Genomic DNA, 22,140 nt, shown 5'->3' with positions numbered 1-22,140 from the left:
TGGTAGGTCCTGTTTTACAACCCTATATTCGCAGTTTAATCATCCATTGGAGAACAAACAATATTTGCATAGTAGGGGACATCGTAAAAATGTACAGAATGATGGAAACGCCCGAGGAACACAAGAAATTACAATGTATAATATGGCAAAACAATCCCCAGGAAGAACTACAAAGCTTCAAACTACAGACTGTCACGTTTAGAACAGCAGCTGCACCTTTCCTAGCAGTTCTAACTTTCATGCAACTTGCGGATGATGAAGCACATAAAAACCCCGACGCTGCAGCTGCTAACCAGAATTCATTCTATATGGACGATTTGATGACAGAACATGATGATTTGGAGAAAACAAAGAATATGTGTAAAGACATCAATGATATTCTTAACAAAGGAGGTTTTAAAATGCAAAAATGGTCCAGCAATTCTGATGAACTGCTTAAGTACATACATGAAAGAGACGAGAAACAGCCCACATAGAGTGAAAGAAAAGAAAGAGACAAATTAGAAATTAAAATGGACAAAATAATCAAAATACTTGGCCAGACAGAAAAGACGATGCATTCAAAATTACTGTGAATTTATCTGAAATAAAACGACCAGTTACAAAACAATCTATACTGTCTGACGTCGCGAGACTCTTTGATCCATGACAAATTATAGAAAGACCTTCACCTGGCAATAATTGGCATTCAACGTTGGCTTCACACAGCACCCAACAACAAAGAAATACAATTATATGGCTTTTCTGACGCTTCCATGATTGCATATGCTGCTGTCGTTTACCTCAAGGTTGTAGACGAAGACGATGTAGTGCACATTTCGATGATAGCATCTCGAACCAAGGTTGCGCCTATGAAACAACTGTGTTGTTAACAGAACTCAATGAAGACATTACTAATTTATTGATGGTACCCAAAAGCAACATTTTTGCTTACTCGGATAGTAGTACTTTCATGGCTTTAATCACAACCAAATCGATGGCGAACTTTTGTGGCCAATAGAGTAGTTGATATATTACAAGTATTGTACAATCAGCACTGGCGACACGTTCAGTATAGCGAGAACCCTGCGAACATTGCAACAAGAGACATAGCGACAAGCGATCTATCAAGTCAAGAACTTTGGTGGACTGGGCCAAAATGGCTCAAGTCGAACGAAATAGACAACATAGCATAAGACATCACATCAACAGATTTGGAAGTAAAGAATTCATTTCACATACAAAATACCGAAAATGAAGAGAAGCCAATCTGGGAAAGATTCTCTACAATATCAAGGTTGAAGAGAGTACTAGCTTACTCTAAAAGATTCATTAAAAAAGGAGAAAACAGACAAGGATATTTAAAATCAGAAGAATTGGAACAAATTTCGAAAGATTGTATTAGATACTACCAAGAACTAGTTTACAAGAGAGAAATAGACGAAATCAAAAAACACGGAACAGTTATGAAAAGAAGTTCTCTAATCACATTGTCACCATTTTTGGACGAGATAATGTGAACTACAACATGTAAATGACATGATAAGAGTTGGAGGAAGGTTGCAAAATGCGAATAAAAATGCGAACGAAAAATAAAAAACACCAGAGTCGACCAAATACCCAATAATATAACCAAGGGGTCAATACCACTAAATTGTTGATTTAAGAAGCACATTCAGAAACATTCCATGGCAGTATTCAAGCGATGATGGCTTATAAACTTACAAATGCACCCACATCGAGCAACTGTCTGGTGCGGATTTTGGTCAGGCGGCGTGATTGGGCCTTACTTTTTTGAAGATGAGGCCGAAATTGCAGTGACTGTGAACGGCATTCGTTACAGGAACATGATAACGGAGTTCTTGTGGCCTCAACTGGACGGCATGGACCTGGACAACACGTGGTTTCAGCAAGACGGCGCCACCTGCCACACCGCGCATGAAACAATCGACTTATTGCAACAACGATTTCCAGAACACATTATCTCACGAAATTCTGATGTCAACTGGCCACCAAGATCGTGCGATTTAACGCCGTGTGATTTTTTCTTTAGGGTTTTGTGAAATCTAGGGTTTATGCGAATAAACCAGAAACTAGAAAGAGATTCAACGAGTCATCGGTGAGATACAGCCACATCTCTGTCAAAAAGTCATGGAAAATTTCATGAAAAGAGTAATGCCTGTCATCAACATGTCTTCTTCAAAATATAATAAAAATATCACAACTCTGTCATAAAATACGTGTTTTTATTTTAAAATGAAAAAGTGCACTTACTGAGACACCCTTTATAAAAAGCAAATACTGGATTATTGTCATCAAGGCACCAGTGAAAAAATGTACAAAAATATGTAAGGTCTGCATAATTGGTAAGGGAAAGATTAACAACCAATTTATGGGACAATAGCCGGCTATGAGAGTTTCCAAAATTAGAACCTTTGTGAACAGCGGTGTTGACTATAGTGGACTTGTACAAATTAGAATGCAAAAGGGTCGTGGCTATCACGCGAAGAAAGGATACATCAGAACAGCCCCTCATAATTACAGATATTATCTTTATTACAATAAATACAGAATATTTTTGGAATATACGGAGACGTACACACAGGTCAGTTGTTGGCGCTGTACTATTTCAGCTTCCTAATTTGTGATTTCAGCGCAAACGAGAATTTATATATAAAAAAAGTTGCCAGGGGTGGATGGGCCTTATTTCGTCTCTGTTTCTGGTTATATACTCGATGCAACATTGCATATTAACAGAATAATAAATATTATCATAATTGCAATATAGTTTCAGTGTAGTCTTAACAAAAATTTCAGAATTAGGGCCCAAAGTCCTGGCTATTATTTATAATAAAAGTAACAGGGTGAACAAAAAGGGGTAAATAAAATGCCAAAATTCCATAAATTTATTTATTATTATAATAATACGTGACTTACATACATTCGTTATTGCTTTGTTTTATTACATTATTGTACTTAGTGCTATTGTGAATCCAGTGATATGGATCAGTAGAGTTATATTGATAGAAGAACTGACATAACGTATATCCAATCATTTGTCAGAATTACAAGCATCAGGCTTAGTCTCAATTTACATCGCTGCATATTGGAATGGACGTGCATTCAAGTAACGAAATTGTACGTAGCATAATGAACTTTATTTGTAACATATAAACTAAAACCGAGACTTTTTGTTTTATACTACCAAGTGACGAGACGAACGAGTTATGCTTCTGGTGGTAAGTGACACGCCTGTCCATAGTAGTTGCAACGTCACTTAGAGCTGTAACTCGCAAACATCTTATATATCATAAGTTGAAACCCAAGTGCATGTAAATTACCAACACTGTTATCTTTCCAAGCCGAAACGCAGTAATGCTCACACTTGCTTGGCGGCAGAAAAAGGGAAGGCGGCAGTACTTTCCTGGACGAATCCTTTAACAAGGAGCTCCACTGCTACGAAACAACTTCGTGAGAATGCTTCACATTACATAATTGTCATAAATTTCAATAAGATAAGGTTAGAAAAATTGAAACTTCCATTCCGTTTCGCAGTATAATGTAAACTGAGTCGTGGAAACAATTCCTCACACAGACAATTCGGAATTCAAACCAAAATACAGAAGATTGAAAAGAGAAATATTTCTAATTAAAGTCGTAAGTTCATACCCCAATAGGGATTCGAACCGTTGACCTCTCAATTGAAAAGCAAACGTTCGATCACAGTGTCACAAAATTACTTTATAAAAATCGTAGTCAAATTATTTAAATAAATAAGAATCGATTATTCTCGAACTATTCAACCTGAATTCTGTAACAATGTTTATTATTTAAATATTCGAGTGTTGTATCGTGAAATATTATTTAATAATTACACGCAATATACTTGATTATTTAAATAATAAAAATTGCTACGGCAATTAGGTAGTGATCACTGGTCCGAGAATGACCGAAATTATACATAATATAAACTTAATACAGCCTTATCAAGTCCATGTTAAAAGATAATGTAAACTTTTATTGAAAAAAATGCATTTATTTTATGCAATGGAAATAAAGACGCCAAAAACACTTTATATGATATCCCCAAATGAAATTTATTCCCCAAGAGCGTCACTACATTTGTAAGTTATGGTCAAGGACCGCATACTAAACATATAGATACATGAACCAATACCTAGAAAACTAAGCATGATCATCGTTTTAAACAAGAAAAGACAGTTGGTTTTATTACATTATGAATATCATCAAACTGTAATTACCAAGTATTGATAAATTGCAACAATAATTATTATCAATTATTAAGAGAATTCTGAAATATGTTCCAGTAATTTCTATAATAACATGAAAATAATTATGAGCATTACACATTTGTAGTATGCTTATAATAATTTATTGAAATAATTACAACTAGTAATTTCCACCATTCAAGTTAAGTCAGTTCTTCATAATAATACATTCGAAGACAAAAATTAGATGTAGAAAGGCTACCAGATATATCAATAAAGCAAATAAAAGTACAGGTAGCAAATGCACCTAAATGTGAGTGATGCTTTGCTAGACTCAATCTAATCGTGAAGATTCTGTGAACAGTAAGGATGGTTTTTGCAAAAATAGAAGTTCCCGTGACTACTTCTCTACATTACTAAAGATATTGTCTTTATTCCTCTACGTTACAGAGATCTAAACCATTAGATTTGCCTCAGTTATACATTTACAGTAACAGATACTTAAACTTATCTTAACAATAAAATGTCTTAGGAAATATAACCTATAACACACACAAGTCAACAAGAAGATTATAGAATTATTAATAATTATAAATTAATTTTAAAATCTATTATTCCAATAACAATATCACATACAATAACTAGACAATAATTATCTATATAATTTTTAATAATTATTTCTATAATAATAACAATCAACAATTACCATACATTCGATGATACAATGGTGTAATTAGAGAAAATATTTCACTTATAATTATTACTATAATTTATTATGATTAATTCGTATAATATCGTAATTATGTGCGCAATGATTATACTGATCACGGCTTTTATGGTTTTTTGAATATAGTTCACATTAAATAATTTATGGTTTATTTTGTGATAACTAACGTATACTTTAGTATTTAGACCAATTGATAATTTAATCTTCGTATGAGTAAAAAGTCAATTGTATGATCTTTTTTCATGTGATAAATTATTTTATGTGAAATTAATAATATTTTATAGATGATCAATTATTTGTATTATATTTTTACGTTTGTCTTTTTTTTGTAGATTTTGTCATAATTGTCAGAAATATACGTGACAAATATTATACCAATGACAATGAGTATTTGAGGATACTAACTTACTTAAATTAGTAAATCTCTATAATTTCGTACTAATACGTTTATTTATATAGATAATTACGTAGAATAGATATTTTTTACTACATTTAGAAAGAGATAGTTCAATTTGTTCTATATAATAATATGATTTTTATTATAACAATTATTTTTTTGTAATTTTAGTGCCACGTTATGACTAAGTAAGTGGTCAATTATTCAAAAGCCTTTTGATGCGTAGCGTCCTAAAAGGGGGCCTTAAAAGTAGTCAACAATAAAAATATTACTATGAAATATTACTATACCCAACAAATAATATTATGCGTATGGCTTTTTATAAGTATATCTCTAAAAGGAGTAAAACTATTGTAACGAAAAAATTTTACTACAAACATGTAAAGGTATATCAAAATTTGTTAATGACTTTTGGGACACATACATCACGCAACTCTAAAACTGGACTGCCAACAAATGCCTGAGCTGTACTAATTTCCCTCTGCATGAATTTCTCCCTAGAATTTATTTATAAAATTATTATATGCGTCACCAGAAAGCTGCTTAAGGTTGTTTTAATAAAGAATTAAATCATTGAATTTTAGTTCCAAACATCACATTTGCTCTTCTGAGTTTCATTTCAAATAAATATTGCTATTTGTATTTTAAATATTAATGAATATGAATTCTTTAGCAATCAATTATATTACAGCTGAATTTGTTTACACAAATAATAAAATATACATTCTCAAAATACATTAATTTATATTCACTGTAAATAATATTGTTTCGTTGTGCTTTTTACGTCCCGACAGGGTCATTTTACTAGAAAATTTAAAAATATATGCTACTGTAGCTTGCAAAAAATTATTACGAACATTATGTGAGTAATTAAATAAATTTCCTAAAATGAAACTCAGGCCAACAATTCTTTCGCTCAAACCCATTTATCCTTATAGGACAATAACCTTATCAACGAAACTGTATTGTCGTCGTCCCTGTACATTATATGGATTATGACTATGTACGTATTATGTATTAATACGTACATATTCCCAAGAGACGGATTCTGTTATACTAGGACTATCGTTAGCAAGGTAGCATTATGAAAATAATTACGAAATTATGACAATAATTATGACCAATTATACTGTATAGTGCATTGCAACGGAAAAAATATACTTTTTATAAATTAAGGAGGTAAGTGAACTGGACAATGCGTACGTATAACATTCAAGACAAGACATTACCGCTAAAGTGTGACGCGTATTTTAATACAACACCAAACTATTTAGAATAATAATTACAACAACAAGAGTCTCGGTTCAATAATTGATAAAAGAGACAGTGTACGTTATATTAAATATAGTATAATATAATATAATGAATATATTATTATGTATATATGTTCGACATTAAGTTAAGCTTCGTTATTCTAAATTTTGCAACAAATATTTAAAATATCGAATCACAACATCAAACATTACTAAGCGATTTTTTTATATTTTTCACTCCATACAACAAACAAAATAGAATATATAATATTCTTTTCTGTATGTCATATAAAGTATTTTATTTTTTATTACACGTAGATATATAGAATTTATCAGTACTTAATCTAACATTTCGATTACATTAATATTGTCTAAAGTCTATCATTTTTATAATATATCTATATCATCTAGCGAGAGATATACACGACAAGTATAGAAAAAATAAATAGCTATAGCATATTGATTTATATATCCGATATGTTAGGCAGTAAATTTTCTAGGCCGCGAAATATGGTGTGTACAATATGTCAGATGTTGCTATACATACATGTGTGTATATTTAACATATATATATTGAAAAAGGACTATGCATAATTAAATTTGTGGTCAACAAAATAAACAAATTGTAGAAGCGAAGATCACACTGTTATGCGCCTGCGTTTTGTAAATAGCAAATATGCACCAGACAATTTTAGTTTAAAGTGTTTTAAATGTGTTTATTGGCTGGTTTTAATATTATACTAATACTTACTATATGTGTACTTCCCCAACCCATATTTTAGTATAATTAGGAACTAAATTAATAATAATAATAATAATAATAATAATAACGCACACACTCAACATAGCCCCGCACTAGGGAAACCCTGTGTCGCGGGTGCCATGGACACACACATAGACAACCACAAATTACACCCAAACTCACGAGAGAAATAAATGTAGGCCATACAAATATTTCTCCCGGCCCGGGAATCGAACCTGGGACCTCTGCGTGGCAGTCCGGCATGGTAACCGTTCGGCCACAGAGGCAGTAATTTATGAGGATAATTAAAGAGCTTACCGATTATTTATTACTTTGTGACCCCTGTTTTAAAAAGTCACATAAGAAAAATATATATTTTGCAAAATAATCATAACCACATAATATTTATAGCAGCATCCGCTAAAGCATCGATACGCGTGAATTAGAGACTAGATATATGCAATTTGCTTACAATAAAAGTGTGTAAATAGATAGTTACAAAATATTTGCTTGTCCTCGAAACATGCAATAGCGAAGGTACACTAGCAATAATGAATAGCAAGAAACTGTTTCTAAAAACGCAGTTTAAAGAAATTGAATTATAACAGATACATGACAGGAGACAGGAGAGCTCCTTGTGAAAGTGTTCATCCAGAGAAGTACTGCCACTGCATCGATTTTGAAAGGTAAGGGTGCTGGTAAAATTACAAGCACATGCATCTAGCATCAGCTTACCCCCAGGCGCATGACTTGTTCGCCCCGTCACTTGATGTAATAAAAAAGAAATATCAGCATTATGTTACCTTCGCATAACTATGATCATAATTTAGAAATTTATAGCTATCTTGTATTATGTGCATTGACTTAGAAATAAATGGACGACGGGTCTAATACAAAAACCACGAAAAAAATGTCCCAAGTCAACCTATTGAAACGTAGTGACATGTAAAGGAATATGAAAAAGCTAAAACGTTGAATTTAAATTGTAATGTCATCGCAGTACTGTCTAATTTTGCTTGCTTCGCTGTCAGTCGAACAAACGAAGACTAAAACATGAATGACGCTCTGTATACGATTTTAACGCTCTATAAGTTCGGACACTTTTTAGCGCGGACCCGACGTCCATATAATTGTAAGTTAATGATTATGTGCCATTAGCATGGATATGATTACAGATTTTGTACTCTAAACTCTGTTATAATTTCAAATCAATAAAAAAACTAAATTATTAATAAATAACATAATAAACCAAATTTTGAGCAATTAAGCCTTATATTAATTATAGTTTATATACTAACAATATATATTCGTAATGAGACGACAAATTGACAGCTTTCTGTAAATATACTAGTAGTAAAGACAATTTAATAATTGAAAGCCTTAAATCTGTATGAAGCTCCGCCTATAGGTACACCTAAAGGTTAAGCTTGATACAGACTTAAGAGCTTGCTTGACCAAGCTTGGACTTATGAGGAAGCAGACAGAAAAAAGCTTGCAGTAAATCAACGCTTGTTCTGACGCGTCTGTGAATGTTGCTATTAAATCATGTCAGGCGTTTGGTTTACTTAATAGTGAGGCCAGACGAGCACAATTTTGCGACGTGTGAATTTCGTTTTTTGAGTCGCATGATTTGCGATTGACTGAAATTCTGTTGGGGCGCCAGACGAACGTATTTCATTTAGTTGCTTTTAAGCGTTTGTATGAGGTGTTCGAGTCATATAGTGTAATGGCGGAAGAAACGTGTCCACACAAGCATTCAATACCAAAGTGATCACTTCGCCCACACCAGCACGTCACATGGTGCTATCGAAATTCAGTCGTAATTACGCGCGTGAGTCGGCAGACTAGGTACTTATTTTGCGTTGTCGTGTGGCATAAACCAAACTTTTCTATAAAACCGTAATATAATTTTCTATTTCGTCTATATGCTTTTCTTAAATCCAAGCTCTTATTAAAAGTAGATAGAGTTCTAAATTGTAATAAAAGATACACGTGTGTATATAAACATCAACATATATAGATAACAATCATGTGTTACGTATTATAGCGATACTATAGAAAAAACTTTTTCTCCAACTGGAGCGTTAAAATTATATGATTTTCTTCGGAATTTTGGTCCTATTTCTTTGTCTCAAGTAGCACATAGTTAACAAAATATGATAATTAATTCTAAAACGCTTTTTGAGAGAGGAAAGAAATATTCAACTCTAACGATTTTAAAACAACAGTCGAAAAAGTCATTTATGACAATTAATTTAGAACATTAATTGCGTCGTACTCTTGTAATAATAAGGTCACAATATGAAAGTCATAAAAATAATATCTTACCGATATTCTATAGGATATATCACGGACAGTGTGCAATGGGATTGCACTATTTGATTTTGCCTTCTCCACTTCGGGGGGCTATAGCCTGTCTTTTGGAGTAAAATGATTAATTGCGTAAAAGTGTTGCCCGCTTGCCAGCAGCTAGTGATTGCAGTCGATCAATATTGTATCGACTATCGACTGAATGTTGGTTTTTATGCAATAGATAGCCGAAATTATGTCATTCGATTCATCATGAGCCCATTATTCGTCCAACTTCTGGGCAAAGGTTCATTTGAATTGTCAATCTTTGTAAGTTCATAGATGAGGAGACATATTTTAAAATTTTATCATTTCATTTCAATACGAATTATGAAATGTCTGTTTTTATTTTAAAATGTATATCATTCCGATACTAGCAAGTGAACTGTAAAAATAATAATCGTAACATTCACAATTCAGACAGTTTTGGCAAAAATGTACCTTCTTTCACAACCTATCGATAAAACTGACGAAAACAACTACATCACTATATAAAAATTTATGAAAACTGGCAAACCTGCAAATGTTATTTTACTCCGTGTTCAAAAAAGAAAGACTATAGACGTGGGCTGGGGTTCCACCCTTATGTTGCTGATATTCCAAAGGTTCGCACGAAACGTTACGCTTCCACATTTATATGGCGAACGGCTATAACTTGGGCGTTTTCAAGGCAAGAGTGAGTAGGCATTATTTAGAACTCTATTATTTAAGCATAAAGAAGTTATCAATGATTTTATTATTAGTATACAACCCATATTTGTGTTGCAAAAAAGAGCGATTCGTTCTGTCTACCGTTTAGTTACTCGAGTTTATCTCAGAGAAAAGTTGAAGGAGACTGGTAACATGACTGTGGCATCACAGTATATTCACTCAAATATTTTATAATTTCATTAGGAAAGAAGATATCCATAGAACTAAGTCCGAACTCATGGTTCCACGATTTCGTTTAACAAAGCTAAGCGATTCTTTTACGGGGCAATAAGATTTCGGAGCATTTATTAAGATTATCATTAGCAAGTATTTTAATTGTAAAATCATACTACGTGTTACATAAGATGTAAGGAAATCTAGACATGGGTCTAGATTCCACACAAATTTGATTCAAAATATTCCATAGTATTATAGTTTATTTGAAAAGAGCTATCCCTGGTTAATTTATTTTACCTACGCAATAAATGATTCTTTGACAAAGCATCTTTATACGTCCCCCATAGAAGTTGTCGTTTTGCATATTATGTGACCTTATTACAGTACAAGTGCAACTTTTAAACAGCAAATAATAAAGATTATTGGCGCAAACAATTTCTACAGCAAGATACTTATGCCTGTCCTTTTTTAACTCGTGCTATAGCTAATTAGATCTTTTGAAGATAGAGAAAGAAAACTATACTTAAATCTATAAACAGAACTATTGCTATGATTATCCCATTATCACATCGTTGACGATTTATTGATTTCTTTTATTATTATACTTTATAATTATTAAGCTTGAAGAGTTTTCACTAAATATAGAATATAAATTATGTATTTAATAGGGAAATTTAATCAAACTGCGTATACAAGGTGTTTCTATAGAAATGTCAATTTCTTGAACCTGAACTCCTGACCGCGGTCGACTGTGCCGAAAAATACTGCTAAAAATATATTTTAGGTTATCACGACAACCTATATATAGAAAGCTGAAGACCGGCCGAAATAACGCACATTGTAGAAGCCTATAGCAGTGGACTGATGATGATAATAATAATTACGTGCTGGACAATCACACCAGTTGCGAATACAACAAATAACACATCGCTGTTTTGTGTTGTCGTTCATTCATTTACACTAATTGATTTCAAACGATATCCCCTATACTAGAGATACAGAAGTAATGAAATGAACTCCGGGCCATTAATAATATAGAAAAGACCGTCTTTAAATTGGTCCTACCGGGAATGAAACTTAGGTCCTTCATTGCGACCTAGAACCAGCGAGATGGTCAAATACATCTTGATTGTTAATGTAGTGAACAGGTTAGAAAAAAAGGAATGCTGCTATGGTTCATTAGGTCTTCAAATTGCGAAGTATCTGGAATTCCTGAAGATGTACATCAATTGTTCATGGTGTGTGCTCGGACGGAACCTATCAGGGTGCGGTTATTTTCACAAGTTTCAACGTTGTAAATATTTGCAAAACACCTTGTATGTTTCCCGGGAACAGATACTAAAACATATTAACAATTGTTAAAGAAAAATTTTCACGGAATTTTCAACCATGGATTTTTAATGCTTTCCTGCGCTTGCACACATGGTAAAAATAAACTTAAATTTAGTAAACTACATGCACTGTTTTATTTTTGCACTAAGTTTAAAAAATATGTAACAATCTTTGTTATCATAAATCAACGTCCATTTTTTTACACATTGGACCCGTGAATAACAGTAACATGTTAAAAAATTAAACATTTTAAAAATAGCATCAATTTTCTTATAGATGAGGGCTATTGGAAAACAACTTTGGACTTTCCACTGCAGCACATAAGGATCTTTTAAAAATTGAACGAGTGAGCAGGGCCGGATTACAGAAGTTCTGAGCCTCACCAGGTTGCTTTAGTATTTAACAAGGAAATCTATGATTAAATTAATTGCAATGTTTAAACAAAATTAAAGGTTTCAAAGAACTATCGAACGATCTCACTTTTCTGTGGCCAGATTCCTCCGTATTTATAAATCTGAGCTCCCCTACTAAGGTACAAATAATACAATTATAGTATACTTAAATATGAGTAATCCAATGCCATTTACGAATTTCCACCAACATGAAACAATATAAAGTGCTTAGCAAGCCAAAAAGAGATTACAGTAGAATACAAAGAACACAGTCAATAAATTTAAAAAATAAAATAAAAATTACTATTAATATACAATTAAACCTTAGAGGATGGTAAAAGAAAAAGAGTCTAAGAATGAAACGAACAAACCAGTGTATTCATCGCCAAACACGTGATGTGTCAAAGTGACGTTTGGTCATTTCACGCCTGACTGTGTCTATGCTTGAACAAGACAAATCAAACTCAGAATGATTTACTGTCGCATTGTTATAAAGTCTCAAAGCACGCACCGTGTTCGTATTTTGCCTATAATTAGTGCTCGCAAACGGCACTTGCATAGGTGGTTTATTTCTTTATAGTCCACTATACGTTATGTAACCAAAAATAACTTTCAAAATAGGGTCTGTAATCTTTCTTTACAATTTTTCTAAAACTATTTTACATTACAAAATTGAATACGTATTCTGAGTTTAACTACACATATAAATAACGTTCTCCCGTCAAACCGTATTTTAATTTTTTTTTATACCGCTCGTAAAATTATTTTACACCTGCAAAGGGACTATAATAGTAACAAATACAAAGTGAATTCCTCTTTAATTTCAATGTTTTTTAAAAGCATTAAGTAAGTCAATTCACGATGTCAACGATGAGTAAAAATGTAATTATACTTGAAAATATACTACAAAATAATACATTACAAAGCAGTAAGTAGTCGTTATTATTTCCTTATTAAATACTCTAGCTAACTTTTGAAATATCTAAACAAATATTATCCCTTTAAACAAATGATCCATTCTATTTCATTTTTAACTCATTTCTGTAAGGTAATTTTAGTTCTTTTTTTATTTTCATTATAAAACCTCTATACCACAGTGCAAAGTCCCGACTCTAAACAAACTAAACTCCTTCAGAAGGATAACAAACAACAAACATTGTCTTTTTCAAGAGGTAACTTGTACTAAACATATCTAAACGAGCCTTGGCCTTGTGCTTATTCGTATCGTGCAAACGCGCACTTAACACTACTAACAATGATAAATGTTGGATCGGTTTAGGCTATTACCAATGTTATTAAAAATAAAGGCAAATTTTATGATTATAGTATGCTTTTTTAAGCAAGATAACATTACAAATATTGTGTCGTAAACCATTTAAAACTGTACCTAACAAATCAGGGTCGGACTAAGGAATTAAAGCGCCCCTTTTAAAAATGTTATTTTATCGTTACTCCAGCGTTAATTTTAATTTTTCTGCACCCCAAAAAACTTAATAACAGCCTAAACCAGTCGTAGATCTTACATTAATAATGATAGCACACGGATCGTAAGAAGCTTACATTTTACCTACAATATAAGATAGACATTCAGACATCTAAAATCTTCAAAAACACTCCCAGATAGTCTAAAACTTGAACACTTCTTGCATCACGTTGTGATCACCTTCTCTCTGCCAATTCTGAAGCACATTTTTAAAAACTAGAATTCAAAAATAATTACTAATGCCAACAGAAGTCGACAACAGCAATAATTTTTAAATTATCACAATTAGTTTTTTTAGTTATCTGTGCGATACAAAATTGACACCACCGTCCTTTGACTAGGTTTTAAACATTTTTTTAACGAACTGACAATGTTTGTTTTTAGCCCTTTTTAAAACTGTTTTGCGATAGCAAATTCACCTTTGACGTCGCCCAACGATCTTCCACAATGATTTTTTCGTTTACAAAATAGATGCCCAAAAAAAATTCTTAAAGTATATGATCGTATGATAAAAGTGACATAAAACCAAAACATTGGCAGATCGTTCACCTTAATTATTAAGGAAGATACAAGGAGTGAAGACAGAAACGATTTGAGCATGAGGCTTGGAAGACTTGACGAAAGGAATGGTATTGACATAAAGCGATCTTCACGAATGAAACGAAAGTGGAATGGGGCAAATGATTGAAATAAGGATTAAAAGAAATTGTCACATTTGCGTCAGAACTAATCAGGGACTATCATTTAGACATTAATGGCAGTTATACTGGATTTTAACATTTGAAAGTATGACTTTCAATCAAACAATCTTAAAAATACTTTCAGAGTTTCTTTGCAAGATAAGAATTACATATCTACTTTAAATTGATGACGTTACTTCCATTGGCAGTGACTTGTTTAACGTTCTACTAATATGCCATTTATATTCCAATGACAATAAAATTTATGTTAACACAGTGACCAGGGAACTTACCATTTCTTACTTAACGCCATATTAGGATCTAGTTAGGACTAGATGACGTTGTTGGTTGACACTGATTGGTTGATAACATAACTTACCATCAATTTGTTGTTCATAAAACGTTGCAAACTAATTTGATGCCAATTTGTAATTAAAATAATTAAAATAACCCAATGAGACAGTGGTGTGATTAAGCAACGTGCTTTTTGATCGGTGAGTTTAGTAGATGAAGGCATGATGGAGGGGCGGCGGCGGGACTCGTGGTTGTTTGTCCAAAGGTGCGCAGCAGGCGGGCTCGCAGCATGCGGCGGCACTGTATGGCGCTGGCAGCAGCGCGTATTGAGCAGGCGGCCCGTAGATCGCTGGACCGGTTGCTGAAAATGTAACAAATAAGAGATAAGACGCAAAATATGAAACGCGCGTACCGCTGCTGCTACAGCTTGGAATGTTCTGTAGTATTGTAATGTGTGTATAAATATGATTCCCGTTTTATTAATATTTGCGATCTTTAAAATGTTTATCGCACAAGAGATTTTTGGTGACTGGTAAACGGTTCAAAAAAATTAACAAGAAGACGTGTTCGCTGCCGCGATCGGGCGGGAGAGACGATGGGACGAAACAAAATCAGAATGGCGAGGCAAAGGAATTAAAGAACGATTCAAAATTTAAAAACGAGTGGCCAGGAACCGGAGAAAAGGCGATAAAAAGGTGTGATGACGATGTAAGGATGTCACATAGTCACAAATATCTAGAGCTGGACCGCCGCTGCAGTGTATTTGAGCTGATACGACCTACTTTTTTATGATATCAAGAGACGTTTGCCTGGTGGTAAGTGATATAACAGTCTGCAATACTTGCAGTGTCATTAGTCATAAGTAAACAAGTCCCAGGCGGAAATTAGTAAGGTGGCAGTGCTTCCCTGGACAAACTCTTTCATAAGGAACTATACGGCTACTAACACTATGACTCAAGAAGCTCTACGGCTTATCTTTGGAGGAAAATATGAACGGAGCAATCGGCAGGGTGACGCGTCTGCAATCCGTATAGCGTTCACAGTTTTATAAAATAAAATATGATAATGGAATGATGTTTATAACAGTGATACGTTATTTTGATTGTATATTTTTATTTAACTTAATAATCATAAACATTTAAACATGTTAATTCACATAGCATTATTCGAAATAGTAACTGCGTAAGAACAAGAGTTGTTTAATGTTGAAGTCAAAGAACTTTTATTTTACGAAAATAGATAATCTTGTTTAATATATTTGAAGTAATGTACTTTAAATATGTATTAAATATTTTATTAATTTGTTTTCACACTACACACACTTATACCTGTATGTATATATTGCAAAGATTATGTAAGTATTTATTCGATATAAGAGTACACACTGCAATAACACTATACACACTCATGGTTAAGTATTTACGTAGTTTATTTTATTTTATTATCTGTTCCGGGACGCATACATCCGTCACTCTCACTCACTCGGCTAGGGCCCATTGAAAACCAGCGTCACAACCTAGCCTTGGTTGTGACTTTAGCTGAATGGGATCCTTTTGTACACGCCACAGCCGCACACATGTCAGTATAGTATTATGCAACTTGTTGTTAAAATGTTTTTACGCTGTTCTTTGTGTTTTTTCTCTTTTAGCTATATTAGTCTTTGTTTTTGTGTTTTTTTTTTATAATGTGGCGTTACAATAAATAGTTTCTATTTCTATTTCTATTTCTATTTTCGTATAAATACTAGATGAAAAGGTAGACTAAGTTATAAAAGAACACATTTATTTACAAAAAAAATACAAATGCTCGTAATATTGTGACAAACAGTGTAAATGCTAGCTACAAAATAAATTTATTAGAAAGGGTAAATTTTAGATGCAGTAGAGCTTCTTGTGACAGAGTTCGTCCAGGGAAGCAATGCCACCCATGCAGTAATGTCAGTATTACTACGTTCCGATTTAGAAACGTAAAGGTGCTGGCATTGACTTACAAATAAATGGACGACGGGTCTAATACAAAAACCACGAAAAAAATGTCCCAAGTCAACCTATTCGAAATTTAAATTGTTATGTCATCGCAGTATCGCGCTGTCCGTAGAACAAATGAAGACTAAAGCGGAGTGTCGCGCTCTGTATACGATTTTAGCGCCTTACAAGTGCGGACACTTTTTAGCGCGGACCCGACGTCCATATAATTGTAAGTCAATGGGTGCTGGTCTAAAAAGTTCTCTAAACTGTAAAAGGCTGGAAATACTTATGTCTCAGAATGACACGATGCAGTGGCAGTGCGGCAATTGTTATGGATAGGCATATCGCTTATCACCAGGTGCACGACTTGTTCGTACCATCAACTTGGTATTATAAATAATAAAAAGACAATTTGAATTATTCGACGTTAGCAATTAAAAGGAAGTACACTATAATACACAAATACAATGTTATTAATTAAACCAAAAGCTAGCTGGGTAAATAGTAATAACGAAATAAGACACATTTCATTCAATTATCTACCGCAACAAACAACAATGGCGACGCTAAAACAATTTATTTTTCACAAAAATTTTGAGCTGGAAAATTGAAATCGCATAAATATTCAATTTGTTTGTGTACGAAGAAAACTTCGCATTCTTATGAAATACAAAAATTAATAGCACTAGTGGATTGTAAAGAGGCAAACGTAGAGAAGCGCTCATCGGATTGTGTCAGGAGTAATTTTATTGGCATAAGCGACAAAACCTCATTGCAATTGATTTATTTCTTAATTCTCTTCAGAATTTGCACGACCTTTAATTGTCTACTGAATTAAACAAAAATTAACTTAATAATCTAATAAGTAATTTGAATTATTAAGTTTTTATAAAATACGAATGGGGCCTCCCCGCGCGACGTACCATTCCTTTCAAAATCTCTCTTTCTTGTACGTCTAGCTCATTTTGGGCAACAATCGCCAAATACTGTGCGCCGATTAGCAAATATGGTATGCCATTGCTACGATAACAATATCTAGTAATCTTTTTTATCAAAAAAATCAAAATCAAAATCAAAAATCATTTACTTCAGAAATTAATCCATATCATTTGTTAGTTACAGGCACTTATCAACTATGTTAGTACAAGAATATTTAACAAATAGTAATAATTATAGACAAATATATATTATTTTATAAGAACGTACACAGGTTTATGAAGGGCATCCCACGCCTCCAAAAAAGGACCGTCCAGCCTCTCCGCCACCGTGGCCAGGAGGCTGTTGGAGCTGCCGCGCACGCGTCTTCTCAATGATGCCATGCGTTTGCGCATTATGGCATGGAAGCCATCAATCTGCGTTTCCGCGAACATTCCAGATGCACTACAATGACGCGGCAGCCCCAACAACATCCTGAACGCGTTGTTATATTGGACTCGTAGAGCGCTGTAAGCCTTTTGGGTAAAGTGTATCCATAGGCTGCAAGTGTAAAACGACTGACAGTACGCAATTATATACGCAAAAAAATTACGCAAAAAAACATTCAATTTATGTTCAGAAATTGAATGTTAAAAATGTTTCGGAAAGGTCTACTTTGAAAAATTAATCTATCGGGAAAAATTTTTACAATCGTGTTTCTGTCTTAAATTTATGTAAATTTTAAACCCGCAAGTAATGGCTACCATGGTGTCAAATTTGTACCTGTTGTACGGAAAAACCCAACTCAAAAAACCTCATACCATGGCCGAAAATCTTCCACCCAAAATAGTATAGATACATTTACATCCCATACACAGACGGTATCTAGTGTTCTTTCATGCAAGGGTTCAGTGAAAATGCCTTTTCACAAACAATTCATTAAGATTGTAATTGACAGGTAAGCACTCACTTTCAAAGGGCACAGGATAGACGGCATACGGTGGTGGTGGCATTTCGCACGGCGCGCATGCAGGAAGGGGCGCTATTGGGGGCGCACACAATAGTTGATAGCAAAGAGGCGCTTGTAGCGGCGGCGCCTCCGAACTCAGTACTGGCAGTTGACTCATCTGAAACATGTTGAATTAATGTAAAAACCTACAATTAAATAGTTATTTGTTATGCAAGGCTGCAACATTGTTATTTGACGCGAGTGCTTATATTGAAACCTGAGTAAGCGAAGAAATCTAAAAATGAACAACGAGCGAAGCGGACGGTTCAAAAATAGAATCTTGAGCGTAGCGAGGGTTTCAAGCCACGAGACGCAAAACAACTTTGCTGCCGCGCGAGACACACAACTTTTCACCTCACTACAGCGAGGGAAATGGTAGATGAAAGAAAAACAGTTGAACTACACCAAATCAGTTTTAATAACTAAAATTAGTTATCGTTGTCAATTTAATGTCAACAAAAATAAGAAGAAAATATTCGAACGCATTTATATTGCATAAATGAACGTATCATATTTTTTTTTTCATCGAATTGTCAAATTCGAGTTTCAAAAACCTTTTCCACGGTAGAATGGAAAAAATCTCCGTATATACCAAAAATATACGGTATTTATTGTAATAAAGATAATATCTCTAAAAATAAGAGGATGTTACTTTTGGTGGTGTGGGAAAAACAGCAAAGCATCTAATTACAAAACAAATGGAATCATATTTCATCGATAATTAAATATTTAAATACTTAATTTTCCAATTTTCGTCCATTATAGCAAAGATCAAGTTAAACTGGTCGATTTGAAGTGAAACAATTGACGGCACCCGTCAATTGTTTCGGATTCGGACTGACCAATCGGAGCGCAGTTGTCACAGTAATGATGAATGGTAGAATAGTTTTTAAACAAATTAAATGACATTTCGTCTCTATTTCTGGTTATACACTATTTGTTCTAAAAAGACAGATTATAGGGTTCCATGTTTTTGAGCCAAAACCAAAATAAAAGCCGTTAAAAAACTTGGTTTACCTGTTTTCTTACAGCTTGAGCGACCCTGAGACGTCCAAGTGGTGAAAACATAACGCCTCCACTCTGAAACCAAAACATTATAAAGGTTAAATATATTTTATATAATACTTTAACTTCAATCCGTTAAAAAGGTGTTTAAGAACAAACAAAAGTCCTAGAATATTGATTTTTTTTAAACAGTTGAGTTCCGGTTAAACTTTAAACTAATTTGGAATTTTACAGTAGAACGATGTTCGTATGAGCACCCAAATGAGTGAATGAATTGCCGGATGCTGTTAAAGAATTAAATAGTGTAGTAGGAGGGGGTGTAAAGATTTGCTCGCTGTTAGCTAGCTGGTGCCCCCTTATTACGTCCAGGAATCAAACGATGAAATTTGGTGAAGAAGACATGATTTATTGTAAAAAAGTTTACAATATAATGTGTCCAATAAAATTCGTCGCGTTAGATGCAAGCGAAGCGCAGAGTCCGCGACAAGTCCCGCGGTGGGTTCGAATCTTATAAAAAGATACTCAGTGGTGTTCTCATAAGCTGCCCCGAAAGATGGGCGCGAGTTCGAGATACTTCCTTAGTAATGAGGATAACCGTCAATTACAGCTATAGATAAGTCGAAGAATAGATCAGTTATGATAAATTTCATATAAAATACCTTTTGGGAAAATCTTAACACCGCGATTCAGAAATTGCGTTTTCTGTGCCAATGTCATCTAGCGGTAACCTTCGGAACTATTGTTACAAATTTTGCTAAAGTTGTTAAATGAAATTGCATACTCAGTGCTTCTACAATATTGATAATTTTTTACTTGACAACATGAAATGTAGAATTAACTATTGTATGTTATATTTATGGCTTCGTATTTTCTGGTTCAATTCCTAATGTTGTTGTTTGTTTATAACGTTTTATTTTTTTGCATTCTACTTCTAAAGTGAAATTAGAATTGTATAAAATATTCGCATGCCAATTTTGGTGATATGTACGATCTTACGTAAATGTACGAATAAATATCTTGTATTCTTGTATCCTGTTTTTAGTAAACAGTATAAGCAATATGGAAGTTAATGGGATATTTTCCAAGAGGATTAGTCGGATCGAAACCGGATTCACATAATCCGTCTACCTGCAAATCTGAAACGTGTTACAAACGACGAGATGTTTTTTATCCGACTGAAACTCTCTTTATTGGACTATGAATTCTTCATTGTTTTTTGACAATAATTTGATGAAACATATATTTGATTGATTATCATAATTATTTTTACTACCGCGATGTTAATATTTACAGCCTTTTGTACAAAATTTTATCGAAAAATTAATAAACTATCTGGGAACTTAGTCGCATAGCCATACAAAGGAGAACCCTGCCAGCATCTTAGGCACCTTACCGCGGGGACCCAATTTTATTAATATAATTTAAAAATCCTAGATTTCATAGATTTCTCATAGATGGTTGAAAAACCAAATACAAAGACACGACAATAAGCGCATAGAAAAATTCTTGAGGTCCGCTGGTTCGTGGTTTAGTTGGTATAGCGTCTAGCACGGTATGCTAGAAGACGTCGGTTCGAATCGGGCCGGATCGAAGGAGTTTTTTCTGAGTTTTTGATTTTTGTATGAATAATCAAAAGTCCCAGTTTTACTTTCTAGTATATAAGCTTTTATTGTACCTTACCTGTATATTATCAAAATATAAATATCATAATACTTCTGCGTACTTGGATGACAACGTCGTTTAGCTCTTGAAGGTAGTCTCAACCTATGATGGTTGAAAAAAATGAAAACTCTCCGCTAGTTTGTTATTATTGATTTCAATAAACAGTAAGAAAAATACCTGCGTTCATGTATTAAATACATCATGTTAATAAAAACGTGGTATTCAATAAAATAAAGCAATTAATAAAAGCTGCATCTCTTATCAGCCGTACGTAGCTGTAAAGTTACCTGGCTGAGTGAGAAAAACCTTCATAGGTTCAATAGATGAGGCTACGGCAAAAAGTTTAAATCAGTACAGAGTACTAAACAAACCGACCTGAAAAATTCGTGGAATTACATCTATTTGCCAAGTTATATTGAATTCGGTTACCAGGAAGTGCGCGAAACCGGATACATCCCCTAATTTGCCACCCTTAGAGGTGGAATAATTTCTTCAAAAATGAGACCAATAGTCTAAGGTCCTCTCTTTCCAATAAAATAAGAATTTAAAAAATCGGTTCACAAATACCGGAGTTAACGCGTAACATATATATAAAAATATGTAGGTGAATTGTGAACCTCCTCCTTTTTTGAAGTCAGTTAAAAACAAAGATCGTTAAGAAGCACATAGAGAAATTCACGAGGTCTGCTGATTCGTTCTGTAGCTCAGTTGGGAGAGCGATTAACCCCGGTCTGGCAGCCGGATTGAAGGATTTTTTCTTTGTATAAATAATTTCTTAATTTCTTTTCCCGCTAGGCGGTCGTTACTCATTTTATAATTGATTTTATCGTCGTGTCCATTTGCTTCCGTACAGCAACT

The 22,140-nt window shown here is 33.6% G+C and overlaps 1 protein-coding gene across 1 annotated transcript in view; it reads right to left on the bottom strand.

The window, feature by feature from the left end:
• Positions 1-14,116: 14,116 nt before the first annotated feature.
• Positions 14,117-22,140, bottom strand: part of LOC113228981 (protein boule) — a 64,081-nt gene continuing 56,057 nt past the window's right edge. Inside the window, exons 2-4 of the mRNA XM_026462447.1 lie at positions 19,633-19,695; positions 18,577-18,733; positions 14,117-15,085 (exon numbers count right to left, since the gene is read on the bottom strand). Of these exons, the coding sequence (XP_026318232.1) occupies positions 14,931-15,085; positions 18,577-18,733; positions 19,633-19,695 (375 nt within the window). The 3' untranslated portion in view covers positions 14,117-14,930. The remainder of the gene's footprint in view (positions 15,086-18,576; positions 18,734-19,632; positions 19,696-22,140) is intronic.

This window comes from Hyposmocoma kahamanoa, unplaced genomic scaffold (assembly GCF_003589595.1).
Source record: "Hyposmocoma kahamanoa isolate Upper Pololo Valley unplaced genomic scaffold, ASM358959v1 263, whole genome shotgun sequence".
Lineage (NCBI taxonomy): Eukaryota > Metazoa > Arthropoda > Insecta > Lepidoptera > Cosmopterigidae > Hyposmocoma > Hyposmocoma kahamanoa.
This window is presented reverse-complemented; position numbering and strand designations above follow the sequence as displayed.